The sequence below is a fragment of the Macaca mulatta genome, chromosome 5, assembly GCF_049350105.2.
Source record: "Macaca mulatta isolate MMU2019108-1 chromosome 5, T2T-MMU8v2.0, whole genome shotgun sequence".
In the NCBI taxonomy this organism is placed as follows: domain Eukaryota; kingdom Metazoa; phylum Chordata; class Mammalia; order Primates; family Cercopithecidae; genus Macaca; species Macaca mulatta.
Window position 1 is genome coordinate 127,755,405 of NC_133410.1, and position 18,924 is coordinate 127,774,328.

The following is an 18,924-nucleotide window of genomic DNA, read 5'->3' on the forward strand; positions in this document are numbered from 1 at the left end:
AGTGAACAAGGACATATCCAAAAGAAAAATTATACATACGAGATAATAATAACTTGCAAACAGATAAATGAAATATCTGATCTATAACCAAATGGTTTCTTTTTAGCTTTCTCTTTTTTTTTTATTTTTATTTTTTGAGATGGAGTCTCGCTCTGTCACCCAGGCTGGAGTGCAGCGGCACAATCTTGGCTCACTGCAACCTCGCCTCCTAAGTTCAAGTGATTCTCCTGCCTCAGCCTCCTGAGTAGTTGGGATTACAGGCATGCACCACCACCCCTGGCTAACTTTTGTTTATTTAGTAGAGATGGGGTTTTGCCATGTTGGCCAGGCTGGTCTCAAACTCCTGATCTCAAGCAATCCGCCCGCCTCAGCCTCCCAAACTGCTGGGATTACAGGCATGAGCCACCATCCCTGGCTTAGCTTTCTATCTTAATGATCAAAATGGATATACAGTTATCAGAATCCACACTGAAAAGAAAATGTCCTTGAGGGCTCTGTGAGAATTTATTCTGCAACTTAAATTTATATCATAAGTCTCTTCTCATGGTATACTAAGTAAGGAATGTGTGGGACAGAACTTTCTAACTGGCTCAGGCAGACGTATTTCAGAATGATTCTACTTTGCAGTTTGTTTCCCCTATCAACTTCTAATCTCCTTTCAAAGAACCAAGGACAGTTAAATGTATGTTTATTCTTAAAAGTAGAACACTCTCTTCTTCTAATTTTTTCTCTAGCATAATATATCTTCACTTAACAACATTTGGTACTGGATTACTTTCTCAGCCAAGGAAAACTATGATAAAAAGATGTAGGAACAAGATCATGGTCATATTCCAGAGCCATGTGGCCCCGATGCTATTTCTGATCTAGTTACTAGTTAGGCATTTTACATGTTATAAAGATCAACGATCAAGAATGTTCTTAGATTCCTGTATAAAGCATGTCCATTTGGTTTTAAAATATCAGATTGAAATGTCACTGGTTGCTTCTAATTAATGAGGTCATATTAAACGAGTTCAGAAATCTGTGATCCTAAATACCACAAAGGGGGGAGGTTGGCCCACAATGACACTATTACAACTAAAAAGTCTAATCAGAGGAGGTTGGATTGTAGGAGGCAGAGGGAAGAAAAACAGGTGGTAAATGAGAAGGAAAATCTAATCATGAAAACAAAAAAAAATGGAGTTAAAGAATGAAAGAAAACAAGAAGACAGTCTTATTCAATGTTTTTGAGGTGAGGAAGAAAATGTGCCACGGATTACCACTATAAAATCTCCCTACCCCACCGACCCCCTCCATAAATAACTAAATTATTCTTTGGGAGTAAGGTATGAGTGAGGTGGGAGCAGTAATTCATGTAAGTTGAGCTTGCTTGAATTTGGAAAATTCTCTTCTTCTTTAGGTTCTGAAGTGACAGAAGTGGTAATAAGGTTTTTTTTGTTTTTTTTTTTGAAAAGCTTATTTTGCAGTTAAGGTCATTTGACTTGCCTTTTGAAATCAATGCACTCCCATACGATATTAATATATTTAAGCTAGAACAGTGAGCTATTAGATTTACTAAAAATAATCTACATTGCTTATGTAAGCCTTATAAGCCTTAAAGTTTGCTTTTTTTGTTTGTTTGTTAAAGATACAGGGTCTCACTTTGTCATCCAGGCTAGAGTATGGTGGCACAATCATACCTTGCTGCATCCTCGAGCTCCTGGGCTCCAGGGTTCCTCTTGCCTCAGCCTCCTGAGTGGCTGGGATTATAGGCATGTACCACTACACCTGGATAAGTTTTTATTTTTAGTAGAGGTAGAGGTTTTGATATGTTGCCCAGGCTGGCCTTCAACTGCTGGCCTCAAGCAATCCTCCTGTCTTGGCCTCCCAAAGTGCTGGGATTACAGGTGTGAGCCACTGCACCCAGCCTAATTTATCTTGTTTCTAGTTTCTAGTTATATGTCTTTTTTTTTTTTTGCCCAGGCTGGAGTGGAGTGGCATGATCTTGGCTCACTGCAATGTCCACCTCCTGGGTTCAAGCTATTCTCCTGCCACAGCCTCCTGAGTAGCTGGGATTAGAGGTCCGCGCCACCATGCCCAGCTAATTTTTTGTAGTTTTAGTAGATGCGGGGTTTCACCATGTTGCCCAGGCAGGTCTTGAACTCCTGACCTCAAGTGATCCACCTGCCTTGGCCTCTCAAAGGGTTGGGATTACAGGCATCAGCCACCATGCCCAGCCATATGTCTTAACCCAGCATCTATCATATGATCCTCAGAGTGACAGTTTCCTTAGATTTTGTACCCTAATTGCCTTTTCTTGCTGCAGCCTAGTTTTGGCTTCAGCAATTCAGTAAAAGTAGTTCTACTGAGGTCCAGTATCACATAATCCAAATAGCTCCTTGATGGTCTTGCTTGGGTCAAAGAAACTTTGGGCGCTATGGTAAAATACTGGAATTCCTTTAGGAATCTCTCCATCTTCATAGATACTATTTTTCACAAGTGAACTGTAGGAAAGTACCAAGTTTACAGTTAGATTTTCTGAACAGAATAAGTCCAACTATTCTATGTTTTCAGACAATACTGTTTTAGAATCTCCACATTTTCTAGACTCCATGATGGTTAATCATAAGGTACTTAAGTTACATTATTTTTTTAAAACATACCATTGGTTGAAAGGCACACTTGAAAAGTACTAATGGAAACACCTTATTATAAGAACAGGAATAATCTCTATCAACTTATTCAGAGAAAATTTAACATCATAATGTTTTTACTCCAGAAATAATTTAATTTTGCAAACAGGTTATCCAGTGGTAGAGACAATGCTTTTAACTTTTAAACCAGAATAAAATGACAGGTTTTATTTTCTTCCATAAATAGGCAGTAAGTTTGTTTTTAACTTAAGGTCTTTGAATCCAGTTGTTTCAAAGTTAACAAATGAATGTCCAGAGAGGACACTAACTGTATCTGCACTGCTTCAACTAATGCTCCTGAAGTGTGAGATACTCCAGAAACAGAATCATGTTTCTGTAGCTCTAAGACAAACAGTAAAATGAGGTCAATGTTTACAGTGCTCATGATTGGACTACCTTCTGGCTAGACTCCAGGTGTACCTGGTGGGTTTTGTGTAATTTGAACAAGCATGCTATGAAATAGTACTGATATCTGAGTTGACTAAAATGGCAAATCTTCTGAATAATAAAGAAGACTGAACACTTATATAGATTCAGGAGTTGCTTATATGATTATCAACACAGGAGATAAAAGAATGGATGACTAATTTAATCACTTTGGACAGCGTGGAAAGGAACTTTTATGAAAAGTCCATCTGGTAAATGTGTTTGTTTTGTTTTCCTTCTTTGCCCAGATTGCGCATTTGGGCCCAAAATTTATCTGTATTCTTTTCTGCTGAGGATTTACTTTTAGGTGGGGCTTCCGATGTCCTCTCAGCACTCACTTTTGACAATGAATGAACTAGAAAATTTTCCCATCTGTTGCTGTTTTAGTTGAAATTCTATATTCACATATTTGATACACAGCTATAAAAACGCCATCTAACTTTTATTGACATAGACAAGAATGTGAACAAGAGAGCAAATGCAAAAATAAATGTGGACTTGAGGTTCTGCTTTTCCTTTTATAGGAGAGAGACTAAATGAGGTTTATTCAAAGAATCTTCTAAAATTTCAAATTACTAAATGATGGAGTCAATTCTTTGAAAACTCTTCACACCTATTAATAACTTTTAAATGTAAAGAATTCCAGTATTTATAAATTATATTTGTTTATAAAATATGTTATTACTGCCATCAGCTCATGTCAACTTTGTCAATATGCCTAAAATACATTTAAGCATACACATTTCATAACAAAATACCCATCTCTGGATACAAAAGAGAATCCTGTTTATATTAGGACACTTCTTACATATAACATTCTTTTGTTTATACATACCGCAGTGACTGTCAACTAAATATGTACATCCATTTTTTTGTTCAAATTTTTAAATGTTGGCTATAAAAAAAAAACCCACAGCCCCCCAAATTGCATTCTTAATCTTCTCAGCTACACGGTTTACTATAACAGCATCGAAGTGCCTGCAACATCATAAGCCTTCAATAGCTACGTGCTGAAGAAATGAGTAGTCGTTTGTAACACTTTAACATCTATGTACAATAGGTGCTCACCTGGCTTGCTGCAGAAGGACTCGCGCAGTTCTTCCGGTAACATGCCAACATATGGGCAGTCTGATTAACTAGAATTTCCCGGATGACCTTCAAAGGCTGGTGGAGAACTGCTTTAAAAGCTATGTGCACAAAACAATGAAAAGGACACGAGTTTTAGCTCAGACACTGGTCTCTTCAAATAATCAAATAAAAAAGAACAAGTTGCTATTATCTTCAGACCACCCAGCAAGAATAATAGCATTTAAATCTGTTCAAGTCATTTGTTAATGGTCTCCTCTTGACTAAATATGATGATCTAACTAATGGAGAACACTGGTCTACCTACAGCAAAAGGTTATATTGGCCAGATTTATCTTCAGAATATTAGAATTGTACACACAGAAAAAAAAAAAGACAGGCCAATTAGTCATTTTTTGACGTCCTGACTTCTTACAGGCTGGATTGCTATGTTTTCCAAACCTTAGTGTAGAATTTCTCAAGGAAAGCCAAAGAAAATTCCACCTTGGGCCCATTCTATTTCATAGTTATCATGGTATAGATAAGCAAGTTGAGTCTAACATTAGAGACGGTCTCCATCCATTAACCCAATGTGTCAGACGGCATGATCACATACCATAATAAGGGTCTAAGCATAATATTCCTAAATTTCAATTCAGACTGCCACTCCACAAGTTAACTTTAAGTAAGTCTGTATAGCCTGGCCCTGAACTGAGTTATCTCACTTATTAGAGTTAGGAATGCTGACTATTCTCTCTCAACCTTTGCTTTTATTAGTTCTGAATTTACCCACCAAAAGGTTGCAAAACTACAGTGCTTTTCAGCTACTGACATATCTTGACTGAATTACTAAGCAAGGTTTACTGAACCTCAGGATTGGCAGTGTTACCTGACTTGGCAAAGAAGTTGATGAGAGCATCTGTCTCACAGCTCTTATAAAGATCAGCTAGCTGGGAGCTGCAGTTTAAGCCAAGATTGTGAATCCGAAGTCTTCTTTGACCACTGATTGTTGTGTAAAGCACAGCACACTGTAGAAGCAACATTGAGGTCACATGTTTTTCTGATTAACATATCCACCCAAGCTAGCTTGATCTTATTTGCATTTACAAAACACTGTGTACAGATAGATAAAAGACCTCTAACTATTTTTCCACAGTTTTTTTTTTTTTTTCTATTATTGTTAAAGAATGAACAACAGGAAGTATGGGAGAATAATGACCCATCCATTTGCTGGATTTCAATGTAGCACTTCACTGGTTTAAATTGTTGAGTGATTCACATGTAAATATCTATTCACATTTCTACAACTAGTCTGCATTTTTCATAGCTCATGTTTTATTACCAGGGATCCAGGTCCCCAAACAATACCTCCAGGTGCTCAGAGCCCTACTCAAGGCTCACTGTCTTAAAAACATACAACTAGCTTTCACAATGGACTTAGATCTTATGCTGATGATATACATTTGAAGAATGCATAGATAGAAGCACTTTCCCAAGTATCTGTGATTAAAAAATACTTTAATTAAAAGTTCTTCCTCAACCTAATGCCAGCCTCTCTTCATCCTTTAAAGATGATGCTAATGTTTGAAAACTATGACCATGTATATCTCGTGGTCATAGTTTTTCTTGTTTTAATTCAAAGTCTCCATGGCTTCTAGTTAGTTTCACTTTAAACAAAGCCAAATCCTATTCCACTTGCTTATAATATGACAATGTACTTAACATAGTATTATGGGCTGAACTGTGGCTCCTCAAATGTCCTAACCCCCTAGTATCTAAGTATTTGGAGATGAGGTCTTTAAAGTAGTAAATTAATTAAAACGAGTTCATTAGAGTGCACCCTAATTCATTATGACTGGTGTCCTCAAAGAGGAAAAACTTTGGATATAGACATGTAACAGAGGGAAGATGATGTGAAGACACAGGGAGAAGAAAACCATCTACAAACCAAGGACAGGGGCCTGGAACAGATCCTTCCCTCTAGGCCCTCAGAAACCTTGATCTTGGAATTCCAGCCTCCAGAACTGTGAGAAAATAAATCTCTGTTGTTTAAGCTGCTCACTCTATAGAAGCTCTAGCAAATTAATATACACATGGTAGACGTAAATAGGTGCTGAAGGCTAACAGAAATGAATCCTGTTGGAAGTCAGTTTGCTAATGCCTGTGATACTTACCACAAGTTTGCTGGACTTGCACGCAATGACACATAATTGTCACTTCATGTAAGTAGCAAATATGAATGAGTACGGAGAATCCTCACAACTGAGTGCTTTAATCTACTGACTTTTGACTTTGGAGAAAGATAGCTGAGTTTTTATGAAGAGACTAACACATCTGATGGTATTTCAGTCTCCCCACTGATCACTGTCGGCAACAAACAAAAAAACGAAAGATGGGAATAAACTTTCAGTCACCTGGATTAAGGCTCCAGTGTCTTCACTGAGTTTGTCATCGTGCTTGAACTCCACGGTCACTGCCTTGTCACAATCGATGGCAGCCATTTCTACATCGGTGGTGTTGTTCATCAAGATTCCACCAAAGAAATCAGTGGCTCTGAAACCTAAAACGAGAAAAAGGGAAATTTTCTCTTTATTTTACTGTTATTTTCTTTGTTGGCCTGTTATTAATTTGAAAAAGAAACAATTATACAAGAGAGACTTGAAGAATTGTATAAACGATAATTACCTGTGCTGGTACGAACCCTCATAATAGCATCAAAGCCTATTTTCTTTTCAATATCATTTCTGAGGTCGTTCAAAAATTGTTGTCTATCCAAGTGCATCTAAAAAATAAAGTCTGATCAATGTCCACCAGATGGCAGTAAAATACTTAAAATAACAGTTCTCATTTTAATCCTGAGGTATTTTTTAAATCCTGATTTGGCATATTTTTGTATATATCTTATGCTTCTTTGGTTAAAGAAAATATAGCATCTTTGGAGACTGTTTCTTAACTTTTGAAACTACAATCTCATCTATTATTTTCTTTCATTTTAAAATTTGGATGAGAAAATCGATTATTAATTGCAAATGGGAAAATTAAGACAGCATAAGTGATCCACTCAGTGGCTTAGGGTTAGAGACAAGGTTAAGACCCAATGTATAATACCCGTTTAATGAGGCTGGGGAAAGGCCTTGCAATTGGGGCTTTTAAAAACTCTGACCACATTCAGAGCTTTGTGAAGCTATGTCAGGAAAAGTAGAAACCCTTTCTCCTAGCCCTGTTAACTACTCTACAATCACCATATTTCTGAAAACTGTCCACATTCCACAACTAAGCAACATTTATATAATATGCACATGTGCACAGTACTGAGCTCAGAGGTCACCCAAGAGAGTAAACAAATTAGCTGAGCTTCTAAAGCTTCTCATCTGACCTTGTCAGTGAAGCTCTTTAGGAAATTCTCACTACTATTTGACACTGACACATGCATCTCATCCTTTCCCCCCAGTCCCAAACACGAAGGGAATGAAGGAGGAAGGGAAAGATGGAGATTACAGACACAATCTTTATAATAATCCCTGTAGTTGCTTACATACAACTGGGTGCTGCCTGCACAGTTCTTGATCATCATTTTTATCTTATAATGTTATTGAATGAAAAAGACTATTAAGGTTTGTGTTGTTGAAGATGAGAAAGAAATGCTATGTAGGATTCAGTTTTGCAACAATTGGAGTAAATATAAACAACTGAATAGCAGCATAGGCAACATTAACACTCTTTTATTATAAAATATTTTACTGCCTGTTTACATCTTATAGGCTTTTCCTCTGCTGGATTATAACATTTCTTTTTTAGTAAGATTGAAGGAATCAGTAATAATTATGAATACATTGAGGTACAAGTAAATATTCCTTATTATATCAGAAAGTACATGGAGTTGGCACGTAACTCAAAAACGTAAAGAAATAGGAAAAAAAAAAAGTAATAAGCTTGGATGATTACACTGCAGAGCACCCCCTGCCTACACATCACTTGGTAGGCTGCTCTTTGAAGCCAAGTCACTACCAGGTAGATGATCACACCAGTACATAGCAAACAACCTAGCAAGAACCCCAGTACAATTCACATATGCCAGGAATGGAAGATGATCAAGTCCTTTTTGGAAAAGTGGGAAGAAAAAGCTTCTATGAAATTTATCCCCCTAGCTGGAAAAGGAGCTAAAATTGATCAGCACGAGAGGCTTCATGTACCTCAATACCCAGAATGTGGGTAGAATGAGTAAGGGTTAGAATTCTGTATGATTATTAAGAGTTTATTTTGTAGAGTGTGCCTGAAAAAACATACTTTTATCCAGAAGTCTTAGAAAGAGTTGTTAAAGCTTTTTCAATTTCATTTCATTTACAATCTTTGGTCTTATCAAGTCCCTTAGTTTATAATATAAATAGGTAACTGGTCTCTATTAATAATTTTATTGATGATTAATAAAAATAGATGATGACTAACATTTGTCATTTATGTTGGAGAACACACCTTCCCAGTCCATGCCTCCATGTCTGCCCAGCCACACACATTAGAGGCACACCCCTGACCCCTTCTCCTTAGGTGAGGGGGAGTGACTCATCCGATTAATAAGTTTGGGAAAAGGAACTGAGTGGGCACAGCTGAGCCTCTTCTGGGTCTTCTTCATAGGAAGGCAGCTTGCCTGCAGGAGGCACATATTTTCTGTCCCTCAATACAGTACGTTTTCAAGGCACATGGATCCACAGGAGAAACTCAAATTGTGCCCACTGTGTGCCTGGGTGTATAAGTTTGTCAAATTCAGGGGTGAATCAGCAAGCCCACCTGCCTGCAGACTCAGGTCCATTACAGTGCTGACATTTTGATTATCTCTTGAATCTCTCTCAATTCAGGCTTGGAAAAGAGAAGTGTAATGAATTGATCCCTAAAATCCCAATAATTTAAAACAAATATGCAGTCACTTCAAAAAATATTATCTTAAGTATATTTTACATAAAATATATTTTCCCCATTATGAAAGCTCATATTGATATTTAACTCTGAGGACGAATGAGCTCATTCTATCACCAAATACTTAGGAAGTATGGAATTGCTGAACCATAAATATATATGGTTCATACACACACACACACACACACACACACACACACGCACAGTCGTCTCTCGTTATCTGTGGGGGACTGGTTCCAGAACCTCCCACAGATACCAAAATCTACCAGATGCTTAAGTCCCTGACATAAAATGGCATATTTGCATATAACCTACACACATTTTACATATCCCTTAAATCACCTCTAGATTAGTTATTTTTAAATTTTTTGTAGAGACAGGGTCTTGCTATATATATAGCCCAAGCTGATTTTGAACTCCTGGCCTCACGTGATCTTCCCACCTCAACCTCTCAAAGCACTGGGATTATAGGCATTGGGCCACTGCGCTCAGCTTACATTACTTATAATACCCAATATAATGTGAATGTTATGTAAATAATTGTTATACTACAGGGGATAATGACAAGAAAAAAGTCTGTACATATTCCGTATAATGCAATATTTTGTTCTGAGTATTTTTGATCCGAGGTTGGTTGAAGCCAAGACACAGAACTCTCCTGATAAGAAGGACCAACAGTATACCTTGTTTTCCATCTGCTCTTGAATTTGTATGTGTCATCTACCAGGGAACACAGCTTTTTAAACCCATAATCTAAACAACTAAAATTAAAACGGGAGTACAAGACCAAGGTGAACAAATTGCTGGCATTTACCTGGAAATTGTTATATTTATAAAGGGTTCCTCCAGTGAGCTGAGGAACCAGCCCCAGCGAGGCCACATCCACATACTGACTAGGAAAGAGGAAGAGTGTCACAGAGCAGCCGTGAGCCACGCAGTCCTTGGCCAATGAGTCATAGACGTTTGTTTGGGGCTGGAAAAGTATCTGGAAAAAAGATGCAAAAAAATAAAAAATAAAAAATAAAAATTACAAAATGTTTTTGGTTTAAATTTTAAATTTCTATTGAATTCTTACTGAATTTTCAAAATGGAGAAATAGACATTTTCCCATTAAGTGAACTGGGCTAAAGAAACACACTGTGGTCATCATCAGTGCAGTGGCCACCTGCTGAGCACCCAGTCTGTGCCAGGTCCATGCTGTGTGAAATAATTGTGTGTTCAATTTTATTTGATACTCCATCAATCCTAATGGAGCTGATACTGCAGCTCTTACTTTACAGACTTAGATGAGGCAACTTGTGTGTTGTCACGTAAGCACTAGCTGGATCCCTAGAGCCGTAACCTTATCCTTCCCACAGACGTTCCCCTACACAGTCAGGGGTTTTAGGTGAAGGCATATTTTGAGATCCCCACACCTGTGCTTCATGCCTCAGGCCTCTGCCTCCAAAGGGTATTGTCAGATGGTACAGTCTAGATTCTTCTTCCACCCTTTATCTTCAATCTGCTGTTTCCCCCACTTCCTCCATTTCTATAATAGTCTCATCATTCAGTCTCTCTTACACTGATTATCCATGAAAAAGTTTGGGACCCTTTATTTTTTTAGATGGAGTCTCACTCTATCACCCAGGCTAGGAGTGCAGTGGCACGATCTTGGCTCACTGCAACCTCCACTTCACGGGTTCAAGGAATTCTCCTGCCTCAGCCTCCCAAGTAGCTGGGATTACAGGCACTCGCCACCGTGCCAGGCTAATTTTTGTATTTTTAGTAGAGACGGGATTTCACCATGTTGGCCAGGATGTTCTCGAACTCCTGACCTCATAATCCACTCGCCTTGGCCTCCCAAAGTGCTGGGATTACAGGCATGAGCCACTGTGCCTGGCCTGGGGCATTATTTTAATTTACATATTTCAGACATGGTTTTTCTAGGAATATAAAATATTTTAAGTTGTTTGTAATCCAAAATATTCCTTACATGAAGAACACATTGCCTCTTTAACATCTCTTAATAACTGACATATGGATACTCAAAGAGTAACTGTTTACAAAGTACCTTCTCTTTGTCTGTATTAACCAGTTTTTTGTCATCTCTGTTTTTGAGCTTCCCTGGTGCTTCAGCAGTTGGCAAGGAAGAATGGAAGATGAACAGCTTCCCAGGACAGTCTGCTGCCTAAAAAAAACCCAAAAACCCACAGAAAATGGCTTGAGTAGGAACATTTTAAGAGAATCGGAAAACAAAATATAAGTTATTTCTATGAGCTAAGCACTATATTCATTTAATTTAACCCTCATAATAACCTTTGTGTCCTTGGGCAGGCACTATTCTATTTTATAGATTAGAAAACTGAAGCTGAGAGAGGACAAGCCAAAAGTCATACAATTTGTAAATGAAAGAGAGCCAACATTTAAAGATAGGTCTGTGTATCATGACGCTTTAAGAAAACTATTAAAATGATGTATTACAATGACATACTTTCTTATTTAGCCTACAGTACAGTCTTTCAGGACCAGGTAAATCCCATAATATAAAGTAGATGGTAGAAATCCCAGGATGATGATGTAAGAGAAGCTCTTATTTCAAATCTTCAGTAAACACGGATTAAAGCTACAGTGGTATTCTGAGGAAGAATGCATAAGAACGTAGTGGTGGTGTGGCAACAGTAGACACCAGGAACCAGCTACGAGGCAGGATGCCAAAAGGAAAAGTGTGGGATCAAGATTATATACCTGCAGTCTCTGGGAAGCAACAAAAAGAAGAATCAAGCTCCATGACAGTCACGTCAGCATTAAGAATCAAGATTTAAAATCTTATTTAAGGAGTTAAGAAGTAACCTACTAAGCAAAATTTCCTGGAATTAAGTATGATTCAATATATTGTCCTTCCAACCCCTGCCTTTCACCAAACCACACTGCACACTGCTCCAGAGGGCTGCCTCTGAAGTGGAGACAATGGCTCTGATCAGATATGTGGCTTTTATCCTTACGAATCCTGAAGAGCTGAGCACAGTAGCTCATGCTTGTAATCCCAACACCTTGGGAGGTCAATGCTGAAGGACTGCTTGAACTCAGGAGTTTGAGACCAGCCCAGGCAACATAGTGAGACTCTGGTCTCTACAAAAATAAAAAGATTAGCTGAGCATGGTGGTGCATTCTTGTAGTCTCAGCTACTCAGGAGGCTGAGGTGAGAAGATCGCTTAAGCCTAGGAGTTTGAGGCTGCAGTAAGCTATGATCGTGCTACTGCACTCCAGCCTAGGTGACTGAGCAAGACCCTGTCTCAAACAAAGGAAGGAAGGAAGGAAGGAAGGAAGGAAGGAAGGAAGGAAGGAAGGAAGGAAGGAAGGAAGGGAGGGAGGGAGGGAGGGAGGGAGGGAGGGAGGAAGGAAGGGAGGGAGGGAGGGAGGGAGGGAGGAAGGGAGGAAGGAAGGGAGGAAGGGAGGAAGGGAGGGAGGGAGGGAGGGAGGGAGGAAGGGAGGAAGGGAGGAAGGGAGGAAGGAAGGGAGGAAGGGAGGAAGGGAGGAAGGGAGGAAGGGAGGAAGGGAGGAAGGGAGGAAGGGAGGAAGGGAGGGAGGGAGGGAGGGGAAGGGGAAAGGGGAAAAGAATCTTGAAGGTTTTCTAGTACAGGATAATGTCCACAGTCCTTTATCTGGGTGGGAGCAGGAAGGGTGAGAAACAGTGAGATGAGCTGCTACCAACATTTACTGCATGCAGCTCTGTGCCACGCTCTTCACACGTATTTTCTTTAACACCCACAACCTTGTTCAGCAGGTACTATTGTTTGCATTTTAAGAATAGGAAAACTGAGACTCATCCAATTTGCCCCAGGTCACACAATCAGTAAATGATAGCTTTAAAGGCCCTTTGAAGTTGAGTCTGAATCTATCTTTCCAGTCTTATTTCCAACATGTCCTTACCCCTGACATCTGCTTGCACTGGAAGTTTTAGCCATACAAGCTTCTTGCTTTCCTGGGATACACCACATGCTTTACACACCTCCATATCTGTGCACATTCTGTTCCCTTGGCCTGAAATCCATTTCTCCAGCTCTCTGCCTGCAGCTGTTATTTGCAAAGGCACAGTTGCAAGATGTGCAGTAAGTGCTACTAATAATAAGGTATTTAGGTTTGTGAATAGCTCTCTTAAAAACAAAGAGCGAGAATTCAAGGTCAGAATTCAAGGTCAGAATCCCAGTGTCTCTCTCAGTGAGTGACATTCTAAACTCTGTGGAGTGGGTCAGAGAGGTGAAGACCCAGCTGACACACTGAGAAGGGGTGTAACCTGGGGCCTGCTGTCTTGTCTCTGCTATGGCCAGTAGTGAGCAAAAATGTGTGTGCTTTGATCTTATTGTTGCATGTATCTTTTACTGAAAATTACTGATAGATGCAGCATTAATAAGAACATAAGGATAAATGAAGAAGCATATGTATGAATCTACAGGTATATATACTGCATAGGAGAAAGAGACTAGCAAGGTTTTGGCCAGTAAAGACATATTAGCTCCAATGACCAAATCAGAGTAAAATTTACAATAATATTGATTATAAAATGTTAAGCATGTTGAAAACTCTGAAATTCTATGACTGTGAATTTATCATTTCTGTAGCTTTTGTTTGTTTGCTTGAGATGAAGTTTCACTCTTGTTGCCCAGGCTGGAATGCAATGGTGTGCTCTTGGCTCACCACAACCTCTGCCTCCTAGGTTCAAGTGATTCTTCTGCCTTGGCCTCCTGAAAAACTGGGATTACAGACAAGTGCCACCATGCCCGGCTATTTTGTATTTTTAGTAGAGATGAGGTTTCTCTATGTTGGTCAGGTTGATCTTGAACTCCCAACCTCAGGTGATCTGCCCACCTCGGCCTCCCAAAGGGCTGGGATTACAGGCATGAGCCACCATGCCCAGGCCTGCAGCTTTTATTATTATAAAAATACTTTAAAAAAAAATTCAAATATCAAAGAGGGTATAAAGCTTTAAACAAGTCTACCTTCTCCTCAACTTTTCTTGCCTGGCCTACCCAATTCCTGTAAGGCATTCACTGTCAAAAATAATATTCATTTAGATATTCTCTACTCATATTAATATTGCCATTTTATACTACAGCAGTAAAGAACATGGGTCCCACCTGCCACGATCAGAATCAGCTATTTTATTATCTGAATGACATTGGACAAATTACTTAACTTCTCTAATTCTCAGTTATCCCACGACACAGGCAATACATTAAACTATACAAAATATTGTTGGGATAATTCCATCATCCAGTACACGGTATTAATCATAATTAAACATACTTGATTATCTTGTTAATATTACCTACAGTAGGCTGGGCATGGTGGCTCACACCTGTAATCCCAGCACTTTGGGAGGCCCAGGCTGTCAGATCACGAGGTCAGGAGATCGAGACCATCCTGGCTAACACAGTGAAACACCATCTCTACTAAAAATACAAAAAATTAGCCAGGCGTGGGGCGGACATCTGTAGTCCCAGCTACGTGGGAGGCTGAGGCAGGAGAATCGCTTGAATCTGGGAGGCGGTGGTTGCAGTGAGCTGAGATCATGCCACTGCACTCCAGCCTGAGTGACAGAATGAGACTCTGTCTCAAAAAAAAAAAAAAAAAAAAAAAAAAAAAAAATTACGTATAGTAAAACTCTGAGGGGAAAAAAAAAATTCAGGGCCCACAAGGAAAAAAGGTCTATATTGTTTAAAAAACAGTCATATTTATTTATTTTTTCCTTATAAAATGGTTAATTTTAGATCCATAATTTCATAAACACACCACTATATAGTCTTTTAAGTAGCAAATTAATAAAAGATAAAGCTCCTATGTGTTAAATGTTTTATTCCCTACAAAAATTTGTGTTTTCACCAAAGCCTGACTTTGCCTATAGGAGCGACTCATACAGAATTAATGAATACCACATATCATTCTTACCATGGCAGAAAATAGGTTGAGAGAAGCTGGCCTGGAGAACTCATAGTTTGAAATTCAGCTCTGACACCCTTTCCTCTGAGAGACATGTTATTAACACCCTCGACAGAGCTTATTATCTCCATCTGCTCTTCTTTATAGAAAAGACTATTCTAGAATTAATTAAAGGCATTTGTATCACAACTTTAAGTATTCTACTGTCTTCTCTTGTAGATCAAGGGCTCCCTGAACAGGAAGGACCTTGATTTTGTGTTTCTCCAACCCCCATTGAGACTACCACTTTCCATTCTATGGTGCTCCATAAACCATTGTGCAAGGAGCATTGTTTGTGATGCATTCCCCTGCAATCACATTTAGTATGTATTATGGATAATTGAAAGATAAATTCCCCCCAACTCGTCATGTATTTTAAGCATAACCACTGAAGGTCATTTTCCTATCATTTTTTTTCTTCTTTTTTTTGGCCAAATCTTACCCCCAGCTTTATGGTGGAAATAATAGCTAACTCAGAAAACGGTTCTTTGGCCAAGTTAAATGACAATGCCAGCACTTCATGTATAGTTGAGTTATGAAGGTCAGATTTTGAAACAAATGCAGATTTTGAAAGACTATGTGGGGAAAAAAGTGCTATGAGTACAAGATGTTATGGATATGGAAGCATTTACAACAGAAAAGAGTACACTGAAGCCTTTAGCTGGATATTTCAAGGACTTTTTGAAAAGACACATAAGAACTTTCCAAACAGTTGCTGTTTATCTTCATGACAAATTAGCAGTTTTTGTCTACTCTGTTTGCTTCAAGAAGTTTACTACTCCTGATTATATATAGATTTTACTTGGCATCTAGCTGATAGAAAATAAAGCTATAATTCAAATAGGGGAGTACAGTTCTGAGATGTTTTCACTTGAATACACAATAAGAAAGCTTTCACTTTATGTTCTTTCTATTTCTACTCCCTGTGCACAGGGGATGAGACTCTCATCTCTGGTCTTCCGGGCAGAATATCCTGAGTTAGTTGGCTGACCAGCCACAGTCCTGGGCTTTCCAAAGTTACTCTTTGCCCTTCTCCCACCCCCATTTAAAAAAATATAACCAACGAACATTACGTTTTGTATTACAGAGTTACATCTCTTCCAGCACACTGTGAGCAGCCTCGGGGCAGGGACAGCAGCGGAGCATCACGCAGCCTCTGCATGAAACTGGCACTGGGGAGAACAATGTTTACTTTGCCAGCAGGGACGGTAGTAACTGCCATTGACATTACGTCCAACAGTGTCACTTTGTAAAGGCAGTTCCTTATCTATTTAAAAAGAGTTACGTACCTTTTATAAAGATAGTTCATTCTACTTTGTAAGAACACTATTATACTACACATTAACTTTGTATTTATGAAGTTATCATGAGTTGTTATATATTTAGATATGTTTATTCTCATTTTTAAATGTCAAGGTAAAAATATACATTACTATAACAATAAAATTGCAGATATAACAAAAAATAAGATGCAAAAGGTATGAAGAAACATCACATCGGCTGAAAAGAGCTGGACTCTAGTAAACTGGCTGATAGCTGACTATACTGATTGCTGCAGTCGTTGGACCGCAAGAGCAACCTTGGAGAACATGGCTATTAAGAACATAGTGCTTTTCATAATGTATCATAATTAGTATCAAATTTCAGATACATAGAATGCATGTACACAATGTGCTTTATATATTTTTCCTTGTAAGCTGTCAAGCAGCCTCTAGACCTCTTGTGGACTACCAGTGTGGAAACCATTGTTGTAAGACAGCATTGTTCCCTTTTAGAAATGAAATATGGGGTTGAGCTGGGACTCTACATTCAGATCCTCTGGCAGCCTGGGCTGTACAATTCTACTTTACTATGCTCTCTTAATTGGTGAAATAGTAGCTAATGAATATCTACTCATCCTTCCTTTCACACACTAATCCATGAACGTAATATTATTCCCAGTCCTGACTTCTTAGAGTAGAAAGACTTGTATGGTGATGTATGACTTATTGTGTACAGGAACATTTACATATGCATTTCTAGATAACTTACTGGAGGAGAGAAGAACAACAAAAACAACCCTTTCAAACTGAAACAGAAGGTACTTGTTTGTAGTAACGTGGAATAAAACAAATTCCCTTCTTTCTGAAGACCAACCAATTATTTGTTTGCTTCTGTTAGGTGAGCCCTAATATCTTCAAGTTGCTTTATGATATAATATTTGTTATTAATTTTTATGTTAAATTAACATATATTCTGAGACTTTTTGAGTGATACCCACAATAGCCTTTGATCCCATAAATGAATACTCTTGCAGGTTAAAAAAACCCAACAAGAATCGCTGTCTTAGAACCAAGTTATGCATTTAGATAAAAAATTATGTGGGAAGTGTTTCATAAACTCAGTTCTGTAATACAGTCGTTGCTGTTTATTTTAAAAGTTAATTTAAATTTAGCTTTAACAACAACATTTTAAAATTAATTTTAGAAACTAGCTGTCATGGCCAAAGTGGTTTGACTCTTGTGTTAAGGTAATAATGATGATTTAGAGTGAGGGTTTTTTTTTTTTTTTGAGATGGAGTTTCACTCTTGTTGCCCAGGGTGGAGTACAGTGGCACGATCTTGGCTCACCACAACCTCCGCCTCCCGGGTTCAAGTGATTCTCCCACCTCAGCCTCCTAAGTAGCTGGGATTACAGGCATGTGCCACCACGCATGACTAATTTTGTATTTGTAGTAGAGACAGGGTTTCTCCATGTTGGTTAGGCTGGTCTCGAACTCTCAACCTCAGGGATCCACCTACCTCGGCCTCCCAAAGTGCTGGGATTACAGGCGCGAGAGTGAGTGCTTTTTAATCATTATGGCTTCTTCAGTTTACTGTCTTCATTACTATGAGAATGATCAGAGTCATTTTGGGCTCCGCTTCCCAACTGAAGACATGGCCAACCTCTCATCTGCTTCTGGCAATCAGCATGCACATCTCTGTCATTGGCTGTCACAAGACCTTGGCCTGGCATGTTTGCAAATTCCATGGCTGTGGAGGGTGATATGGTAATCTGGTAGATCTGATACTGTTGGACTAACTTTAAAATAGACCATATAAAGTTCATATAAAAGCCAGAGGGAGGAGCTAAACTGGAAATCCTGGCAAAATGAGTTGCTCAGATGCTAACAGTGCTGGAATGGACACGCTGGGGGCAATCTGTGGTTTTGGCCGTTTCCTCCTGAGATTTGAGTGGAAGTTTGGAATAGCCTCTAGTGACCCACGTGTTTTAATGAAGACTGTATTTTCTTTCATAAATGAAACTTTCTTTCTTTTTGTCTCTCTGTTTTTAAAATTTATTTACTAGTAATCGGAAGTGGCTTCTTCTCACCTTTAGTGCTTCCATGCCAGCCTGGATGACAGGAGCGAAGACAGTCTCATTTTCATTAGAGTCTGCAAACATGTCTGGAATCTGGTCCAACAAACTAAAAGACATGAGTAAGCAAAAGGTTTGAAATGTTTAGCATATTTTAATACATTTCAAGCATTAAATCACTGACATTTCAAGCCTCAACACATATGGTATTTATTTGACACCAACACCTATAGGTAATTTTCCTTAGGAAATGATATCTTAGCATGGCTTGGCACCAAAATCTATGATTTGAATGGAACATTTACAAAATCACTCTTTGTAGATATTTTTTCTATTCACTGCATTACTGATCTCTTAGACCATAAATTCTTGGAACAGTGGCTATATCTTCAGTTATGACCATCATCATTAATACATTCATCCACATACAGGAAGTAGCTCCCTTGCAATACCTTTCCAGAAAAAGAGGAAGAACCGATAGGGTTGAATGTGAGTATTTAAAAAATTCTTTCTCTTAGATACTGGTCTATATTTTAAAAAGACGGACTTAACACAA

The 18,924-nt window shown here is 38.6% G+C and overlaps 1 protein-coding gene across 4 annotated transcripts in view; it reads right to left on the reverse strand.

Moving 5' to 3' along the window:
- The window catches only part of SEC24D (SEC24 homolog D, COPII coat complex component), a 110,504-nt gene that overhangs the window by 11,297 nt on the left and 80,283 nt on the right, over nucleotides 1-18,924 (reverse strand). For all 4 annotated transcript variants that reach the window (XM_028848745.2, XM_028848744.2, XM_078002217.1 and 1 more), the window contains exons 13-19: nucleotides 18,384-18,477; nucleotides 11,128-11,244; nucleotides 9,892-10,062; nucleotides 6,852-6,948; nucleotides 6,581-6,726; nucleotides 5,056-5,194; nucleotides 4,170-4,288 (exon numbers count right to left, since the gene is read on the reverse strand). In XM_028848745.2, coding sequence (XP_028704578.2) covers nucleotides 4,170-4,288; nucleotides 5,056-5,194; nucleotides 6,581-6,726; nucleotides 6,852-6,948; nucleotides 9,892-10,062; nucleotides 11,128-11,244; nucleotides 18,384-18,477 — 883 coding nt within the window. The remainder of the gene's footprint in view (nucleotides 1-4,169; nucleotides 4,289-5,055; nucleotides 5,195-6,580; nucleotides 6,727-6,851; nucleotides 6,949-9,891; nucleotides 10,063-11,127; nucleotides 11,245-18,383; nucleotides 18,478-18,924) is intronic.